General features: G+C 30.9%; 2 protein-coding genes across 2 annotated transcripts; one reads left to right on the forward strand and one right to left on the reverse strand.

Moving 5' to 3' along the window:
• Positions 1-2,245: 2,245 nt before the first annotated feature.
• LOC113389295 (cytochrome P450 9e2-like) lies at positions 2,246-7,196 on the reverse strand. Its single transcript, XM_026626344.1, has 8 exons — positions 6,994-7,196; positions 4,799-4,962; positions 4,566-4,700; positions 3,985-4,196; positions 3,684-3,912; positions 3,348-3,581; positions 2,959-3,126; positions 2,246-2,542 (listed from the first exon to the last, which is right to left on the reverse strand). The coding sequence occupies exons 1-8, from the start codon at positions 7,194-7,196 to the stop codon at positions 2,367-2,369; spliced, it is 1,521 nt and encodes a 506-aa protein (XP_026482129.1). The 3' UTR covers positions 2,246-2,366.
• A 5,858-nt stretch (positions 7,197-13,054) lies between these two features.
• On the forward strand, positions 13,055-14,627 carry LOC113389296 (GATA zinc finger domain-containing protein 4-like). Its single transcript, XM_026626345.1, has 3 exons — positions 13,055-13,366; positions 14,004-14,097; positions 14,287-14,627. The coding sequence occupies exons 1-3, from the start codon at positions 13,055-13,057 to the stop codon at positions 14,625-14,627; spliced, it is 747 nt and encodes a 248-aa protein (XP_026482130.1).
• Positions 14,628-19,597: the final 4,970 nt, after the last annotated feature.

Here is a 19,597-nt window from a genome sequence, read left to right on the forward strand (position 1 = left end):
TCTGATTAGTTGTTGATAAAGATAGAGTCAGAAAAATAAGTATATTATCAACTTTTCGTAGGGTAGTTATAGTAATGGGTCGAAAATCGAAAATGTAAATTTTTGCATTTCTCGACGTTTTGAATTTTCTGAATATTTTGGTATACCTCAGAAAAAATGGCTGTGCGTGTGTGTGTTTTGTATGTCCGCATTTTTTCGTTCACGCACGGATCAACCGATTGGAATGGTTAAAAAAACATTCGATTCTTATTGATATGGAGATGTGCTGATTAGTTTTTGCAAAGGCAGGTCCGTTACGGAGATACGGAGCCAAGAGTGCAGATAATACAAATCGATTTTTTAAGAGAACGGAGTATCCGATTTGAATTTTGGCAAAGGCAGGTCCAGCCATTTCAAAGATACAGAGCTGAATGTGCTTTCACATTACATGAACTTCCCGATATGTGTAATTAATCGACTTATTCAATAAATAAATTAATTCATGAGTGATTTAAAGTATTTCTAATAGATTTATTACACATCATTGAAAACGAATGAACACGTTAACTCGGAGTAATTCCTAAAAGCAAATTTTCAAAAATCAATAATTTTTGTAATTGAACCAGTTTCCTAGGACTTTAATGGTTTAATATGTTCATTAAGACCATGTACTCTATCGTTATACCAAGTAAACCGTCTAATTTTATCAAACGTCAAAAAAACTACTCATTTTCTCAAACTTTGATGAATCTTTAAATTAAACTACTTGTTGTAAGGCCGTAATATTTCAATAAGTTGTATAAGACCATGATATATATCATCAAAAAAAGTTTCATAGAAATCGGCTCAATTTTTTTTTCAACAACGAATTACAAGTAAACGGCTTGGTAGATTTTCACCTAAAACTAATCAGTATCATTATCAACTAATATCTTTCGAACAGTTTTTAATTTTTTAAAATCGATTGGGTAGAATGAGCTTATATGTAGACGTAAAGTTTAACAAATTTCAAAGGAACTGCTTGGCCGATCGTCGCATAAAACTGACAAGCGATAGTCCTCATTGAGACACATCAAATAATTTAAATTTTTGAAATCGGTTTAGGCGTTTTTGAGCAGACGTGGATGTAAGGTCTAATTTTGACAAATGCCAAAAAAACGATACTAATTTTTGCAAACTTTGACAAATTTTTAAATCTAAACGATTTTATTTCATTTTAGCATGATCTAGAAGACTATGGTATCTACCGTCAGAAAAATAATAATAAAAGTCGTCGAAAAAAAAATTTAAGACATTATTACAAGAAAACGGCTCGGCCGATCTCTACCAAAACCTCATTAGCACGATTCCGAACCAATATCTTTCGATCGGTTTTTGAATTTTTAAAATCGATTCAAACTGCGGGCTAAAACGTGGACGAAAAATTCTTCACTTTACGTTATTTACAAAGAAACGGCTTGGCTGATCGTCGCGCAAAATTGATAAACGCTAGTTCTCATCGCGATACATCGAATGATTTTTAAAGTTTTGAAATCGCTCCAGCCATTTTTAATGAAACGTCGATTTACGGCAATAAATCTGTTCATACACACACACACATATACTTTTTCCAAATTTGATCTCATTCGATTCAGAATGGCTTGAAACGTCGAGAAAACATAAAATTAGCGAATCGGATTTTTTGATGAAAACATAAACTTCTCCTTCGGGAAGTTAATAATGAATATTCAAATTAAACATCTTATAAAAGTTTAAATTGTTTCTACTTGTGAGTTTAGGTACTCGAGCAGGTTTTTTCTTTGAGCCATTGTTAAATTTCAGTCCTTCACGCCAGCGGAAGTTATGTAACGATTTTGTTCTTCCTCAATGCAATATTTTGTATTATTGTTTTTATTTTTGCAATTTTGTAATCGCTAAAAAATGAAAATGAATTTTTTTGTATATATGCACTTTCAGAGGTTTTAGAACTTTTAAAGCTTAAAAAAACAAAATTTTCAAAAAAAATTAAAGCATTTAATAAATTTTAATTATGTTGCAGAAAGTTTCAACAATTTGCCTTAATTTGTTTTATTTCAACTTTGATCTAGCGAAAAGTGATGCCACTACTGTTTTATATGTGGAAGCTATGTGAAAGCCCCTATAAATCAAATGATACTACTTTTTTATACTAACAATAAAATTTTGTTTTTAATGTTAAAAATATTTCTAAGAATAATATTAAACTCGAACATTATTTTACATACGATTTGGTGTGATATCTGTTTGTTTCATATAAAAGTTTGCAGGAAATCAAAGAAACTAAAATATTTTAAAAATGAAAATATTTTAGTTATAAATATTTATATAATAGAAAATAATTATCATAATAAATTTCATGCCAGTTGCACCTAATTTCTCATTTTCCGTGGCTTCAACTTCATCCAAAAGCCTTTCTCGGGTCTCATTTGAATTGAATTTCTTGACAGTTTTAATGGAATTTGAGTTTTTTCGGAAGGTACGATGTCGAATTCTTTTAAAATATTGAAGAGTAACGCTTTCATTTCCATAAGAGCAAATCTTGATCCTGTAAAACAAAAATTGATATATTAGAAGTATTTTATACAAAATGACAAACAGCTCGGGCGTAACGCAATTTTCGTTGTATTTGTACAGATTTACTCCCTAGTCGCGCCTAAAGAAGTTTTATTAAAACAAATTGTACAATTTGGTTTTTCTTATTGAGCGAAGTAAGTGAAGCGTTGAAATAAAACCATGGTCTATAAAAAATTAAATAATTTTACTATTAGTTTAATTATGAAATACTAATTTTAATTTTAACATTAGTAGAATAATAAAATTTCCTTATCTATTAATAAAATATTCCTAATTATTTGACCTTTAATATTTTTGGTCGGATAGAGACGAAGTGATTATAAATGACATATATAATTTTAATATGTAAGTGATATATTATAATAATAGCTATATTATTATTGGTACCTATGCAATTTCTAGGTCCAACTCCAAAAGGCATGTATGTGAAAGGTTTTATATTTTGTTTGTTTTCCTCACTGAATCTGTCTGGATCAAATTTATGCGGATTTTCATAATATTGTTCATCGTGATGTATGTTGTATATTGGAATCATTAGAGCTTCTCCTTTTTCACCTGTAAATGATCATAGTGTTGATATATTTTTCATAAAATATTCTTGTTATCAAATGAATTCATCAACCTCAAATTTATTTCCGTCGTAATCCTCCAAAGTGTATCCATTATTGCAAACTCTGTCAGTGAATGGTGCTGCTGGCCATTTTCTTAAACCCTATAAAATAGATATTCATAACTTTATGAATTGAAACCAATGAGTCAAAATTAAAATTTATTACCTGATATGACCATATCCAAGTATTTCATCTTATGCAATCTTTCATAATCTACTAGTTTTTGATTGGATTGTTCCAATTCAACGCAAACTGCATCTATTTCATCTTGCAGAGTTTTTTGAACATCTGGATTTATTGCTAATTCGTATGCAACAAAGCAGATTGATGTAGAAATTGATTCGAAACCAGCCAAAAAGAAGATCATTGCTTGCCCAGTAATCTCATCATCTGACCAAACTGAAATTTTTAACTCATCAAGTGACAGGTTTATGTCGGAACTTAGAAGTTAAGTTAAGTCATAGCCATTTATAAATGAAGTATGTATGTAATCTCACCAACCTCTTTTATGGGTAGATGATTTGGTGATTGAAGATTCAGTAACAGTGGCAAAACCTGAAGATTCATCTACATCAACTTCATGCTTCAAACCTCCTATTTTGGCTTGCATAAGCAAATTAATCATATCAGGACGAACAATTCCTTTCTTTTCTCTTTCATCCATAGTATCGTGCACCAAAGTGCGAAAGAATTTACCACAATCTTGATCCAGTAAAGTTATTCTGAGAACCTAAATATAAAATTTGTTAAACACAATTCCTTCGGTATTAGAAGGTTTGATGTTTAGAAATATGTTGCTTACCCTCATGATGTGAGGTATCAGCAAGAAAGCAAAAAATTTCAAGCTGACCCAAAATCCAGAAAAATTGCTAACTTTTCTTCCCATTTTGTAAAATATATTATCAGGATTTTTTAAAGTGTCTACCTTAATTCCAAATGCAGATGAAGCAGATGAAGCTATTACATCATTTGCATACTTTGTAACGAGATCTTTCACTTCTAGATCCAAAGTACCTGAGAAAAAAACTGCTATTTAGGAACATGGATATCCTAAGTGTAAATGGTATTTTGCCTTAAGGAATAAGACTATCTAGGTGTAAAGGGAATTTTGCCTATAGGAAAGATGCATGAATTCTACGATATGTGTAAATAATCGACTTAAGCAATAATTGAAAATTGAATTTAGCAATATTTGAAATTGTGATGATATAATTTTGAAATTTATGTCAATAATTAGTCAAAATGTCATGTATTTGTTGTGCATTCAAGCGTTTTATACATAAACTGCATCGTCACTTGTATGTTATGAAGCTGGGTCAGAAAGACCCTGATTCTAATACAATCTCCGTAATTGAAAAGAAATTGATGAATTTAGGTTGTTACCTTTTTTCTCAACTTCCTCATGTGAATGATCAGTCAGTTGTTCTGCGCACTCAATAATAAATTCGTACATGAGTCGCATCTTGCTCCCAGTAAAAGCTGGACTGAGGGTAGATCGCATGTCGCGCCATTTCTGATCTATAAAAAATATTTTTATATATTGCTTAAACTAAATTCAAAGTAGTTGAATAATTAAATGCAAACTTAAGTATATTCAAAATAGTTGTATGTTGTACCTTTTAGAAGAAAAAGGCTGCTTCCGAATAGTGGTTCTAGAGCAGGGTCGACAAATGGTCTATGATTTGTGAAACTATCAAAATCTTTAACAGCCACCTGACGAATGAGTTCTGGATCTCGTATCATGATTGATGGTAAGCGCATTTGAAAGATTCCTACAAATCTATAAAAACAATCATTTCCAAATAATATTTCTTATCATCATGAGGATTAGGGAATGCAATACCGGTATACCGGTAAACCGCCCGATTTTTCGGCGGTAATTTTACCGGTATTTACCCCAAAAATATCGGTATTTTCGGTATTTTTACATAAGCGCTATTTGATACAAAATACACTAAAGTTTAAATTTCTCGGAACAAATGTATCCTTAAATTCCATAATCGCATAAACAGCTATATCTTCAAGTGATTCTATAGGATAAACAAATGTCAAATATTATCTCAACTCGTCATTAAATTGAATATTTATTGCTTTACTAAGGGCTTTAATAGAATTGGACTGATAGATAATGGTGTTTGTTTCATCTTTTTTTGTAAAAATTTAACGGTTTTTTAAATGATATTTGCGTCAAAATATTTTATATCATACAGATTACCTCTGCGTAATCTTTATTTTTTTCTAACTTTATACATAATAATTATGATAATATCTTATTATTGTGATAAGCATCACAATGTGATAAATAATAATACTCAACAATTATAGTAACTTATTATTTATCTTGACAAAGTATCCGATCTTAAATTAGTGTAGAAAATTATTTTTTAAAAAATATTGGAGATTATACTAATTAACTTCCCGTAGGGTAAGTTATAGTAATCGCAAAAAAATCGAAAATGAAAATTTTTATATATCTTTACGTTTCAGAGGTTTCTGAACATTTTGGCATACCTTAGAAAAAATGGATGTATGTGTGTGTGTGTGTGGGTGTGTGTGTGTGTGCGTGTGTGTATGTATGTGCGGATACAAATTTTCGTCGACGATTTCGGGAACACGGATCAACCGATTTGAATAATTCAAAAAACATTCGATTCGTATTGATAAGGAGACGTGCTGATTAGTTTTTGGCGAAGGCAGGTCTAGCCGTTTCGGAAATACGGGGCAAAAAGTACCGGAAACGGTAACTCAGTTTTTAAGAGAACGGAGCGTCCGATTTTAATAATTCAAAAAACATTTTACTTGTATTGACAAGATAAAGAATTTATCAAATTTTCATAAAGGCAGGTCTAGCGGTTTCGGAGATCTAACGAAAAAAGTAAAAAAAAAAGCCATTTGGCGGTCAAAAATGATCATTAGACATATGCACATAAAATTTTTAGATATTTTATAGAGATTTTAACAATAAGTATAAATTTTGTTTATTTTCCTATGGGTTCCGTATCAATGTTTACCCGTTAGACAGCGACGCCGCGCATACGCGCTTTATATTTTGTCTCTATGCAGTTAAAGCAGTGCGATTGCTTTGAAAAATTAAAAAAAAAAAAATTTAAAAGAAAAAGTAATTTTTTGTCCAATTTATAGTTTGTCAAAAATCTTATTTTTTCGAAGTAAATTTTTTTCAAAAATGTTAATCGTTTTTAAAAAAAATAATAATTTTTGGTACGGGAAGTTCCAGCAATTTGCCTTAAGGCACGATGCCCTAATTGCCTTAAGACAGAATTCCACTTACAGCTAGTTTAATAACACATCGGATACAGACAATACAGTTTATTATAATAATGTAATATGATTTTTTATAAGTTTTTGGTCTTTCTTACTCATAAGTTCGTTTTTGGTGAAAAGTACTCAATATAGTGACAATGAATTAATTAAATTGGATATAATTTTGTTAAATTATTAGTTAAAAAATAAACTTATTGTTTTTATTGTTTAGTTGAATATAGTTGTAGTTGTATATACATTTTTTTATATTTGTACTAGTAACTTTCAATTTTGTTTACGTTTGTGTAAGGTAATAAAAATACCTGTAATTTACCGGTACTCCGGTTTTAAAATGAAAAATTACCGAAATACCGGTATTGAAATTTTCCATCGGTATTGCATTCCCTAATGAGGATAATTCAGTAATTGTTGTGCAATCTTATTGTATAGGTCAGGACTTCTTAAACTATGGGTCGCGAGAGTTTTCAATTAGTGCCTTCTATCTCCAACTTATCATTTTTTATTTTCTATTTTTTTTACTAGTTCATACCTGGCCCGAGGGAATTTTGTATATGGTTTTCCTATACTTTCAATCATATCTTCTTGTTTTAACAAAAATTTCAAAGAATTGCCTATGAGGGCCACTGGCTTCATGTAAGGAACATTGGTTCCTTTAAATCTGTCGAAGGTCCATGTAGCATATTTGTAGAAGACCCATAACAGAAAGGCCCCTAGTGAAAGTAAGCCCCACATGTTGCTGTAAATGAAACATCATTACATTAATAACTTGTAAAATTATTAAATTAATTGCAATAATGTCACAATTATTAAACATGCTAAATTTCGATATTTGTCTCAATGCAAAATGTGCAAATATCTCAATATTATATTCGCTTAAGGACTCCTGAACATTTTGGCATACCTCAGAAAGAAATGGATGTATGGGTGTTGTGTATGTGAGTGTGTTTTTGGGTGTGAATATATATTTGGATACAATTTTTCGTTCACGATTTCAAGAGTACAGATCGACTGGTTTGAATGATTCAAAAAATATTTTATTTGGTTTTAAAATTATTAATTGAGAAAAAAGAAAAAAATGGCAAAGTTGGTAATTGAACATATGCGTATCAAATTATCAGATATTTAATAGAGATTTTAAATTATTGAAGCACAGGTTTTGTTTTCATATATATGGATTCACTGATATAGTTTATATAGTATAGATCAAGTGACTTGAATGGCTCAAACAACATTTTGAGAAAATTTGAAGAACTAGTTGTGTATGGAACTAGTTGTGCTCCTCGTGCCTTGAGGCAAATTGATCGAACTTTCCGTACCAAAAAGTATTTTTTTAAACAAAATTATTAAACGTTGAGAAAATTCGATTTTTGAGAAATTTTACATTTTTTAAATAAAGTTATTAAAGACTTTTTTAACTTCCCGAAGGAGAAGTTTATGTTTTCATCAAAAAATCCGATTCGCTAATTTTATGTTTTCTCGACGTTTCAAGCCATTCTGAATCGAATGAGACCAAATTTGGAAAAAGTATGTGTGTGTGTGTGTGTGTGTGTGAACAGATTTTTTGCCGTAAATCGACGTTTTCTCCAAAACGGCTGGACCGATTTCAAAAATTTAAAAGCCATTCGATGTATCTCGATGAGGACTATCGTTTCTGAGTTTGTGCGGCGATCGGCCGGGCCGTTTCTTTGTAAATTGCAGAAAAGTGAAAAAATTTTCGTCCACGTTTTAGCCCGCAATTCTGAATCGATTCTGAAAATTCAAAAACCATTCGATAGATATTGGTTGGGAATCGTGCTGATTAGTTTTTGGTAAAGATCGGCCGGGCCGTTTTTTTGTAATAACGTTTTTAAAAAAAAAAATTCGACGATTTTTATGATTTTTTTTTTGACGGTAGATACCATAGCTTTCTAGGTCATACTAAAATATTACGGCCCTGCGACAACTCGTTTAGCTTTAAAAATTCGTCAAAGTTTGCAAAAATTGGTATAGTTTTTTTGACATTTGTCAAAATTAGACTTTTGATCGACGTTATCTCAAAAGCGCCTGAATCGATTTCAGAAATTTAAAAGCCATTTGATGTATTTCGGTGAGGACTACTATTTGTCAGTTTTGTGCGACGATCTGCCAAGCCGTTTCTTTGTAATTTGAAAAAAAGTGTTAAACTTTTCGTCCACATTTAAGCTCATCCTACCGAACCGATTTTAAAAAATTAAAAACTGTTCGAAAGATATTAGTTGGGAATAATACTGATTAGTTTTGGGTGAAAATCTACCGAGCCGTTTTCTTGTAATTAACTGTTGAAAAAAAAAATTTAAGCCGATTTTTATGGAATTTTTTTTAGCGATATATACCATGGTCTTATAGAACTTACTGAAATATTATGGCCTTACGACAAATAGTTTGATTTTAAAAATTCATCAAAGTTTGAGAAAATGAGTAGCTCTTTTGACATTTGTTAAAATTAAAATTAGACTATTTACTTGGTATAATGATAGCTATCAGATATCAGAGTACTTGGTCTTGAACATAATAAACCATTGAAGTCCTGAAAACTGGTTCAACTATAAAAATTATTGATTTTTGATAAACTCTGAGTCAAAGTGTTCGTTCGTTTTCAATTATGTGTAATAAATCCACTCGGAATACTTTTAATGACTCATAAATTAATTTATTTTTTATTGATTAAGTCGATTATTTAAATATATCGGGAAGTTCATGTAACTTGCCTCAAGGCTAAATACCAAACCAACTAGTTGGAAAATAAACTTTCAATTTTGAAATATTTTGAAAATTTTGAATAAAAAAAATCGAAAATGAACATATTTATATATCTTTACGTTTCAAAGGTTTCTGAACATCTTTTAAAAAATTGATGTATATGTATGTGTGTGTGTGTTCGGATACAAATTTTCGTCGACGATTTTGTGAACACGGTTCAACCGATTTCAGTAGTTCAAAAATCATTCGATTTCTATTGATAAGGAGACGTGCTGATTAGTTTTTGGCAAAGGCAGGTCGAGCCGTTTCGAAGATTTTGGCAAAAAGTGCCAAAAACGGTAACTCAGTTTTTAAGAGAACGATTTTAATAATTCAAAAAACATTCTACTTCTATTGACAAGATAAAGAACTGATTAAATTGTTGACCATTTGGCGGTCAAAGACATATGCACATCAAATTATCAGATATTTTATAGAGATTTTAACAATCAGTATACATTTTGTTTACATTTCTATGGGTTCCGTAACATTGTTTGTCCGTTAGACTGCGACGCAGCGCTTACGCGCTCCGATATTTCTATGGGTTCCGTAACATTGTTTGTCCGTTAGACTGCGACGCAGCGCTTACGCGCTCCGATATTTCGTTTCTATGCAGCTAAAGTAGCGCGTGTGCTTTGAAAAAAAGTTCAAAGTTTCCAAAATATATTCACAATAGGAAAAAAAATTATTTCAAAAAAGTCAATTTTTTTAAAACATTTAAAAATTCTCAAAAATCAAATTTTTTGAAAGTTTTAAAAAAAATATTCTTTTTTTAAAAAAATATATTTTTGGTCCGGAAAGTTCCAGCAATTTGCCTTAAGGAACGATGCCATATACACCACTAAATATCAATTTTTATTGATTATTGATTTTTTTACAATGTTTAACAACGGTATGTGAAGTTCCAGCAATTTGCCCCAAAACACGATGCCATTCACCACTAGTTTATTAAAGCAAATACATATATGGAACATATGTATAATTAACTAAAACAAGTATAATTAACTAAAAAAAAATTTAATTACCTTACAAAAAAAAGTTTTACTGATTATATATTAATTTATTAGTGGTATACACAATTACTACGTTGCTTGAAAATTTGCACGCGTATATATACAACATTCAAAAATTTTACATGATAACTAAATAAAGATAAAAATTCTTATCGACTGATTGCTGGAAAACATTATCGATTATCAAATTTGTATTTTATTTGTAATTGCTAAGATGAGTTTTGTTTTTACTCATCTCACAAGACAATATTTATAAAATGCTTATTCATGGCACATCGGCAATTACAAGCTGTAATTATATCATTAAAATATTTTAATGTAAAAACGAGAATTTATTTCTAGTTGATTTAATTATATATTCAGTAATTAATTTCCCGAAGGAGAAGTTTATGTTTTCATAAAAAAACGATTCTCTAATTTTATGTTTTCTCGACGTTTCAAGCCATTCTGAATCGAATGAGACCAAATTTGGAAAAAGTATGTGTGTGTGTGTGAACAGATTTTTTGCCGTAAATCGACGTTTTTTCGAAAACGGTTGGGCCGAATTCAAAAATTTAAAAGCCATTCGATGTATCTCGACGAGGACTATTGTTTGTCAGTTTTGTGCGACGATCGGCCGAGCCGTTTCCTTATAAATCGCAAAAAAGTGAAAAAAATTTCGTCCACGTTTTAGCCCGCAATTCTGAATCGATTTTGAAAATTCAAAAACCGTTCGAAAGATATTGATTGGGAATCGTGCTGATTAGTTTTTGGTAGAGATCGGCCGGGCCGTTTTCTTGTAATAAAGTTCAAAAAAAAATTTTTTGACGATTTTTATGATTATTTTTTTGACGGTAGATACCATAGTCTTCTAGATCATACTAAAATATTACGGTTCTACGACAACTGGTTCAGCTTTAAAAATTCGTCAAAGTTTGCAAAAATTGGTATCGTTTTTTTTGGCATTTGTCAAAATTAGACTTTTGATCGACGTTTTTTTCAAAAACGTCTGAACCTATTTCAGGAATTTATAAGCCATTCGATGTATCTCAATGAGCACTATAGTTTGTCAGTTTTGTGAGATGATCTGCCGAGCCGTTTCTTTGTAATTTGCAAAAGAGTGTTAAACTTTTCGTCCACATTTAAGCTCATTCTACCGAATCGATTTTAAAAAATCAAAAACTGTTTGAAAGATATTAGTTCGGACTAAAACTGATAAGTTTTAGGTGAAAATCTACCGAGCCATTCTCTTGTAATTAACTGTTGAAAAAAAAATTAAGCCGATTTTTATGAAACTTTCTTTGGCGATGTATATCATGGTCTTATAGAACTTACTGTAATATTGCGGCCTTACGACAAGTAATTTAATTTTAAAAATTCATCAAAGTTTGAGAAAACGAGTAGTTTTTTTGACGTTTGTTTAAATTAAAATTAGACAATTTACCTAATATAACGATAGAGCAATCTTAATGAACATACTAAACCATTAAAGTCCTATGGAAACTGGTTCAATTATAAAAAATTATTGATTTTTGAAAATTTGCTTTTAGAAAATACTCCAGTTAACAAGTTTGTTCATTTTTAATTATGTGTAATAAATCCACTCGAAATACTTTTAATCACTCATAAATTAATTTTCTTTATTGATTAAGTCGATTATTTATACATATCGGAAAAATCATGTAACTTGCCTCAAGGCAAAATACCAATACCAACTAGTTTACTAAAGCTTACGGCTTTACTATTTTGGAAACAATATTTAATTTTTGCATATAGTAACAGATCTATATGCAAAAACTTACAAGTATGCGGGAACAAATTTATGCCTACACTGACTTAATTTTAGTTTATAAATATTTTTACACCTTATTTTATTTTATCTGCGCAAAATGATATATTAAAGCACTAAACTATATATATTAAAAACACTACACATTTCTAAAATTTATAACAATTATATTATAAATTTGGTTGTTAAGTTGACATCACTATCACTATCTTTTTAAATGTTTATATACAAACTGCGAGTCAGTTACTGTCGAATAGACTTCAGAAAAATATATCCGAGCAATTGAGAATGAATTAATTAAATAACTAGCTAGTATTCAGATGATAAATAGACTTGACCATGAGCAATTTGTGAGTTGGAATTCAAATTTTAGCGATGTCATGCTATCATCATAGAAACAAATACAACTATGAAACACAGCTATACTAGTGATACAATACCGATAAAATGAGAAAATAAAAATATTCTTATGAGGTTCTTATGGTTAGTCCGTGGCCTTGATGTATAAGCTGTGGCCTTGCAGCCACAAGTATCCAGGTTCTATATCCGCATCGGACAGCCTGATAGAAGCAGCAGTGATATTAGGTTTTGGACGATTCTTGGAAGGCACAGAAGAATGTGATTCAACAAAGAATCCGATTTGATGATTGAAAAAACATTCAATTTGTAATGATGAGTAGCGATTAGTTTGTGGCAAAGTTGGGCCCAGTCGTTCAAAGATAAGGAGCTAAAAATGTAAAAAATAGCAGTTTTTGAGAGAACTAAGCATCCAATTCGAATGATTCTAAACCGCAAAGAAACGATTGGTTCAGGAAGGTAAAAACGTTCTTTTCAAAAATTAAAAAAAATGCATGTCTTTTATATATGAAAAAAAAATCGAATTTTAATCTTAATTCTAGCTAGAATTTTAAAACTCTTGTACTTAATATAAATGTAACTTAATATAAATAATTTTAACTTTGCAATTCGAGTCAGGAACGAGCGTTCGAACGATAAAGACCTCAGTGTTGAATAGTGAGTAATCCGTAGCAGGTAGTTGAAATAGTGATACAATGGATAGTGGACCCTACGGAGAGGGTCCCGACGATGACCGTAAACAAATACAATTAGGTCCGTGCATAGGAAACGCATTGCGTATATGTTATGGAGAAGATATGGAAACTGAAACAAACGCTAATTTAAATAAATTAAATAGTGATGTTACACCTAAAGGAACAATCAATTCAGTGCAAGAAAGTGACGCTGTATCAAACAGCAAGCCAATGAAAACAATAACAAATCTAGAAACAACTCGAGGGAAAAACAGTGCTAGTGAAAATCTCACAGGGGACAAACCTTCCCAAGAAACTAATAATAATAATGAGGTAATTAATATTAATGAAAATTTAGAAACCAACGATAAGATTAATGAGAATACATATGAAAAAAATAATCAATCGAGAAATACTAAAGTATTTAAAACAGTGTCATACACAGAAAAAGACATAGGACCATTTTTAATTTATGTGGAATCGATGAACAAAAACATAGGCAAACTACACCACATGGCATTAGGAAGAAAGATATTTAACAAGCACCCAGAGATGGACAAATATATTAAGGAAATTAAAGCTATTGGAATTAACAAAATCAAAATTGAATGTTATGACTACAAATTCACAAATAAGTTGGTAGTGGACCATATATTCTCAGAGATCGGCGCAAGGGCATATATACCACTATCTACTGTAATAAAAAAGGGAGTAATATACGACGTAGACACCGAGCTATCAGAAGAACATATTTTGAAACATATAAAATCTGAAGTGGAAATATTAGAAGTCAAACGAATTCTTAAAAAACAAAACAACGATTATGTAAAACGCCCGTATGCGTTCTAACTTTCAGAGGCCAAAGGTTACCTGAGAAAGTAACAATACATGCGGTGAAGTGTCGGGTGAGTCAATACAACAAAATAATCCAATGCTATAACTGTTATGTTATGGTCACGTGACCACACAGTGCCGAAGTAGTGTCAGGTGCGGACATTGTTCGTGTAACCACAACTACAAGGAGTGCGATAACAGGGAGGAAGAACCCAAATGTGCATTATGCGGCAATGGATATCAGGCAATTAACAAAAATTGCGAAGTCTACAAAAAACAAATTAAATTAAAGGAAATAATGGAATTTAATAATGCAAGTTATAATGAAGCAAAAAGGATTTTGGAGAATCGACCCTACGCAAATATAATTACAACTTGACTAGACTTACAAAACAAAAAAGTTTTTCCCGATATTCAAGATCACCAACAACGCACAAGAGATAAAGAACCAGAAAATACGGAAGTGAATCAGCCCAAGAAACGGAGACTACACAATACTAGCGTTGAGACACCAACCACAGACAACAGCATTAAAAACTCTAATAATAACAATAAAATAGAAAACGATGCACGAAAAGCGTCACCTAATATAAATAAAATACCATTTAAAAAAAATGAAAACGCAAATACGAAAATGACAAAAGAGGACAACAGAGATAAAACGAAAGAGAAGGAGACGACGAATATACAGAAAAGAGGATTACAACCAAATCCAAGCACATCAGAGCAAATATCTCTGAACCACATAATCAAAGACTAAAGGATGTTTTTAACCCTACCAACCAAAAAAATAATCAAGTGCTAATGGCCATAATTAATCGGATGGAAAGAGATCAGATAAACCTAACAAATCCGAAATGACAAGAATGACACAGGAATTGAAAATATTGCAATACAATTGTAGATCAGTGTTTGCCAACAAAGGCTGCATTGAACATTTTCTATACGAGAAAAAGATTCAAATAGCGGCCTTCTCAGAAACATGGTTAAAAGGTGGTAACAACTGCACTTTCAGAGGTTACAAGATCTTCCGCAACGATAGAAATGATGGATATGGAGGTACGGCTATAATAGTCAAGGATAATATCACGGTACTCAATACAGAGAATATTAATATAGGCACAATAGATGTAAACAAGTGCCAAATCAAAAGAATAACATTTATGTTCTGTAACACCAAATTGACCATTATATCCATTTATGTTGCACCTAACAGCAATATCTTAGTAAGTCAATGGAATCATATATTGTCACAGTTCCAAAACCCATTCATTTTGTGCGGTGATTTTAACGCCCACCATTATGCATGGGGAGGTAAATGGAATAGCAGAATGGGAAATAATTTACTAGAATCCGTAGAGTCCAATGACTTGTTTATACTCAATGATGGAAATCCAACTCTGAGATCTAAAAACAATTTTACAGCAGTTGATATATCATTTTGCTCTCAGGACATAGCGCACAAAATAGATTGGAGTGTAATCGATGAGTCTCTGGGCTCAGATCATCACCCCATAATTCTAACTCTGAAACAAAAAGAAGTTCCTCAACTCAAAAATAACGATCTTGGATGGAACCTCAATAAAGCAGACTGGCAAAAGTATCAAATACATCTAGACGATGAACTAAATGGATTTTGTGTAAGTGACCCCGTAAAAGCGTACACAGATTTTATACGGATAATTAACTCAGCGGCAGAAAAAAGCATTCCAAAAAGGAAAAAATTGATTAATACTAGGTTCATTAAACCAGTGTGGTGGGATGACGAATGCAATCAGCTAATAAAGGAACGGAAAGAGAGTGAAAAAGCTTATAGACACGAATCCAACTATAACAACTATTTAACGTGTGAGAATATAAACAAGAAAATCAAAAACATTTTCAGGAAGAAGAAAAAAGACAGTTGGAAGGAATACGTCAACAAATTGAATCCAAATACTTCAGTCAAAGAAGTATTTGGAATGATCAGACGTCTCAAGAAACACACGAACGGGACCGACACATATAGTAATATCCCTGAAGAAATTAGTGAGGAAATCATAGACTATCTATCACCACCGGGTGCCAAAAATGGCTTTGGCAATAGAAATAAAACTGTCCTGGAAAGAGAAACAAACAATCTGATGGAACCATTCTCATTGTGGGAACTGGAAATAGCTATCAAGAGAAGCAACAACACAGCTCTTGGAAAAGACGGCATATCATATTCAATGATTGCAAATTTGACACCACAAGCTAAAAGTATACTGGTAGATATAATTAACAAAGTTTGGCTTAATCCAGAAGTAATAGAAGGGGGCAACAAATGATAATACTTATCAGAAAAATGAATAAACACCCAAATTTAGTTTCATCTTATAGACCCATATCTTTGGCTTCCTGCATTGCAAAAGTCAAAGATAGAATGATCAAGAGAAGATTAGAATGGTGGGTAGAAAAGTATGACATACTTCCCAAATCCCAATGTGGATTTAGAAAGGGCATGGGAACATATGACAACTTACCAATTTTTATAACAGATCTATATCTATCAATGGCAAAAAACAACTATGTCGTTGCTTTATTTAGCGATATTAAAGGTGCGTACGATAACGTCCTACCAGAGGTGCTCACCCTACCACAGCCCTGAATTTGTATAAAACAATAATTAGACCATCACGGGAGTATGGAAGTCTAGCATTCAATAACTCTTCTCACTGCAGAAAGCTAGAAAAAATTCAATATAAGTGTTTGAGACTGTGCATAGGGGCAATGATCTCCACACCTACAAACGCCTTGTTGGTGGAAGGTGGAGAAATGCCTTTACATTCAAGATTCCAATATTTAAGTGATAAATTTGTACTTAAAAAATACCAAGTACAAAATAATAGAACAATCGAAAATATCAAGAATGTAGCCATAGATACATTAACAAGTGACTATTGGAGAAATCGACCAAAACCAAGCTTGGTATATAGCTATCTAAAGATAATTGAAACAAGAGGAGATACAAATAAATACAATTAACACCCGTATTATAGCTTTTTCACATTAGACAACAGTTATAACATAGAAAAAATATTCAATACGAATACAATCAACATAAACGATTATAAAGTTATATATACAGACGGGTCAAAAATTAGTAACAAAACTGGCTGCGCTTTATTTTATGAAAACGATAATATCAAAATAGGATATAAACTACCAGAGTTCGTTTCAGTTTGGTCATCTGAGCTAATAGCTATTAAAAAAGCAATTGAATATATCGAAAGTCACAAAGTCACTAAGGTGGTCATCGTTACCGACAGCAAAAGCTGCATAGATAAATTGAAAAATCTATTCCTTACTAATCGATTAAGCGAGACATTAGTATACGAAGTGTGGAACAGACTTATACAGCTATTGGAGAACGGATATATAGTTAAAATATTATGGACTAGATCGCACTCCGGTTCTAGTGGAAACGAAGAAGCGGACTCAATAGCAAAATGGGCTACAGAATATGGTACGAGGATCAACCTAGCGACTAGAAAAGATTATATGAATAATTTAAAGAAAAAAATATTGGACGAATGGAAAGAGCAATGGGACAGATCGTCGGAGACGAAGGGACGATACTACAAGGTAGTCAACCCCAAACTAAAGATGAAACCCTGGTTTCGGAAATATCCAGATGCAAACAGAGGTACTATCGTAGCAATAACGAGGCTGAGATTTAACCATGGAAACTTCCCTGCACACCTGAAAAGGCTGGTAATAATAGTGACAGATTTATGTCCTTGTGGAGCATCAAGCGGAACATCGGAACACATCATACTAGAATGTAGTATACGAGATTTGAGGCAAGCAGGGCAAAATTGTTAGAGGAACTACACTCTATAAAAACACTGATCAAACCCTTTAATTTGACAATATTATTGCAAAATTTGACTTGTTATCCTTACATAATTAGGTTTGTTAACGACAGTAAAATTAAGATATAAGAGATTAATATAACACATATGTTACCTATATATTGTATATTATGTATTCTAACCCCGCTTGATCCAGTTTTGTTCATTTGCATTTTCTTCAAACATTTATAGACGTCGTCGTCCAATTTATAAGCTCTTATATTTTGTTTATAAAATACGAATATTGAAAGTTACAGTATTCATAATAATATATTTAAAATCCTAGAAATTTCATTACAGCACGGGAAGTTCTAGCAATTTGCCTTGAGGCACGATCCATCACTACCCCAGTAGAAATGAAGTGTGGCCAGAGGGGTAAAAAATCGTGGCGCAATATTCAAATCTGCTTTTCAGATGAACCGGTCAATATTTGTTTTCAAAATTATGGAAAATTTAGAAAATTCATGGGAGAACTGTTTTATATGGTTTATTGCAAATGATGAATAACTAAATACAAGAAATGAATAAAAACATGTTTCTCATCTGATTTACACGTCTAATTTTATATTAACACGAATTATTATATTTTTAAATGAGGGCATTATGGAAGAATTTGCTGAGCTGATCAAGATTCGTTTCTTTAATGTCATCGAATTTGGGAAATACAAATGTCGCAATAGATAATAAGCAGCATTTTTCATTTGGTATATTGTTTAAAAATAAAAATCTTCAATATATTCAAAGAAGAAAACCATTTTAAGTATGAAAAATGCATCACTTTGATCAAAAATTCCAAAATTAACAATATTATTTCATTTGGGATATTTTTCAGGAATAAAAATCATTTATTTTAAATTATATTCAAAGCAGGAAAATACTTTAAGTTTGAAGGAACAAATACACAATTTATGTTAAAAAGCCAATCTAATATTTAATGAAAACACAATAGTTGAGAGCATTATTTTTATTAAAAATATTAAAATTGATAATTAGCAGCAGTTTTATTTGGAATAGTTTTCAGGAATAAAAATATTTTTTTTGAATTTTGATGAGACTTTAAATGAACGTAAAAAGTTGACTGCATGTTGATTATTAATAGCATTATTTTTACTAAAAAAAATTTTGAACATTTTATTACAAATTATTTCGTTACGAAGTAAATAATACATTTTTTCTCAAAAATCAAATTGTAGTCTGAATTTTAAAATTCGAGAAAAAAGATCTCCTAAAAAGCTCAGAAAGCAGAAGTAGTTTTATTAATACAGCAAACACGAATTAATATAAATGTTTACATGCATACATTGTTGTATATGATTTAGAAATGATTTTGTTAATGATTATTTCTTGTTTATTGTAAAGTATTTTTCAGATAAAAAACTTATTCAATTTTGAATATTAGTATGAAATATAACAAAGTATTTAATAATTAGATCGATAGATCAATTAATAGATTTATTAAAATAAAAATAATACATGATATGATATAAATGACATCATGGATTCTTGTTAATGACTAAATATTATTAATATTTATTAAATGACAGACTAAAACGTAGAAAAGCTCATCGTCAGATTTTTAATTGAAATAACAGGCTAATGAAAATAAATTAATTATAAGTCAATAAATCGTAAATGTACTAAAATATCATATAAATGTTTTGATTTAAAATTAAATCAGTTGCACTAACCAGAATAAAAAAAATTAAGAAATATTAAATGAATTTATTGGCAAATTTCTAATTATAAGAGAGAGTTTGATCATTTCTAATTTGTAATATTTTAATAAATGTTCAATATTTTTATTTCAGCTGCATTGTAAGAATTAAAAGCTATAATATTATATTATATTGCAAAC

Source organism: Ctenocephalides felis, unplaced genomic scaffold (genome assembly GCF_003426905.1).
Source record: "Ctenocephalides felis isolate EL2017-DRISC unplaced genomic scaffold, ASM342690v1 CF-g0.4_SCAFFOLD_03573, whole genome shotgun sequence".
NCBI lineage: Eukaryota > Metazoa > Arthropoda > Insecta > Siphonaptera > Pulicidae > Ctenocephalides > Ctenocephalides felis.

Coding starts and splice junctions, on each gene's coding strand:
- LOC113389295 (XM_026626344.1), bottom strand. CDS start 7,196: ATGTGGGGCTTACTTTCACTAGGGGCCTTTCTGTTATGGGTCTTCTAC. Junction 4,701..4,798: donor CAGCCTTTTTCTTCTAAAAG/GTACAACATACA, acceptor TATTTTTTATAG/ATCAGAAATGGCGCGACATG. Junction 4,197..4,565: donor TGAGGAAGTTGAGAAAAAAG/GTAACAACCTAA, acceptor TTTTTTTCTCAG/GTACTTTGGATCTAGAAGTG.
- LOC113389296 (XM_026626345.1), top strand. CDS start 13,055: ATGGATAGTGGACCCTACGGAGAGGGTCCCGACGATGACCGTAAACAA. Junction 13,367..14,003: donor AAACTAATAATAATAATGAG/GTAATTAATATT, acceptor GTGACCACACAG/TGCCGAAGTAGTGTCAGGTG. Junction 14,098..14,286: donor ACCCAAATGTGCATTATGCG/GCAATGGATATC, acceptor CCGATATTCAAG/ATCACCAACAACGCACAAGA.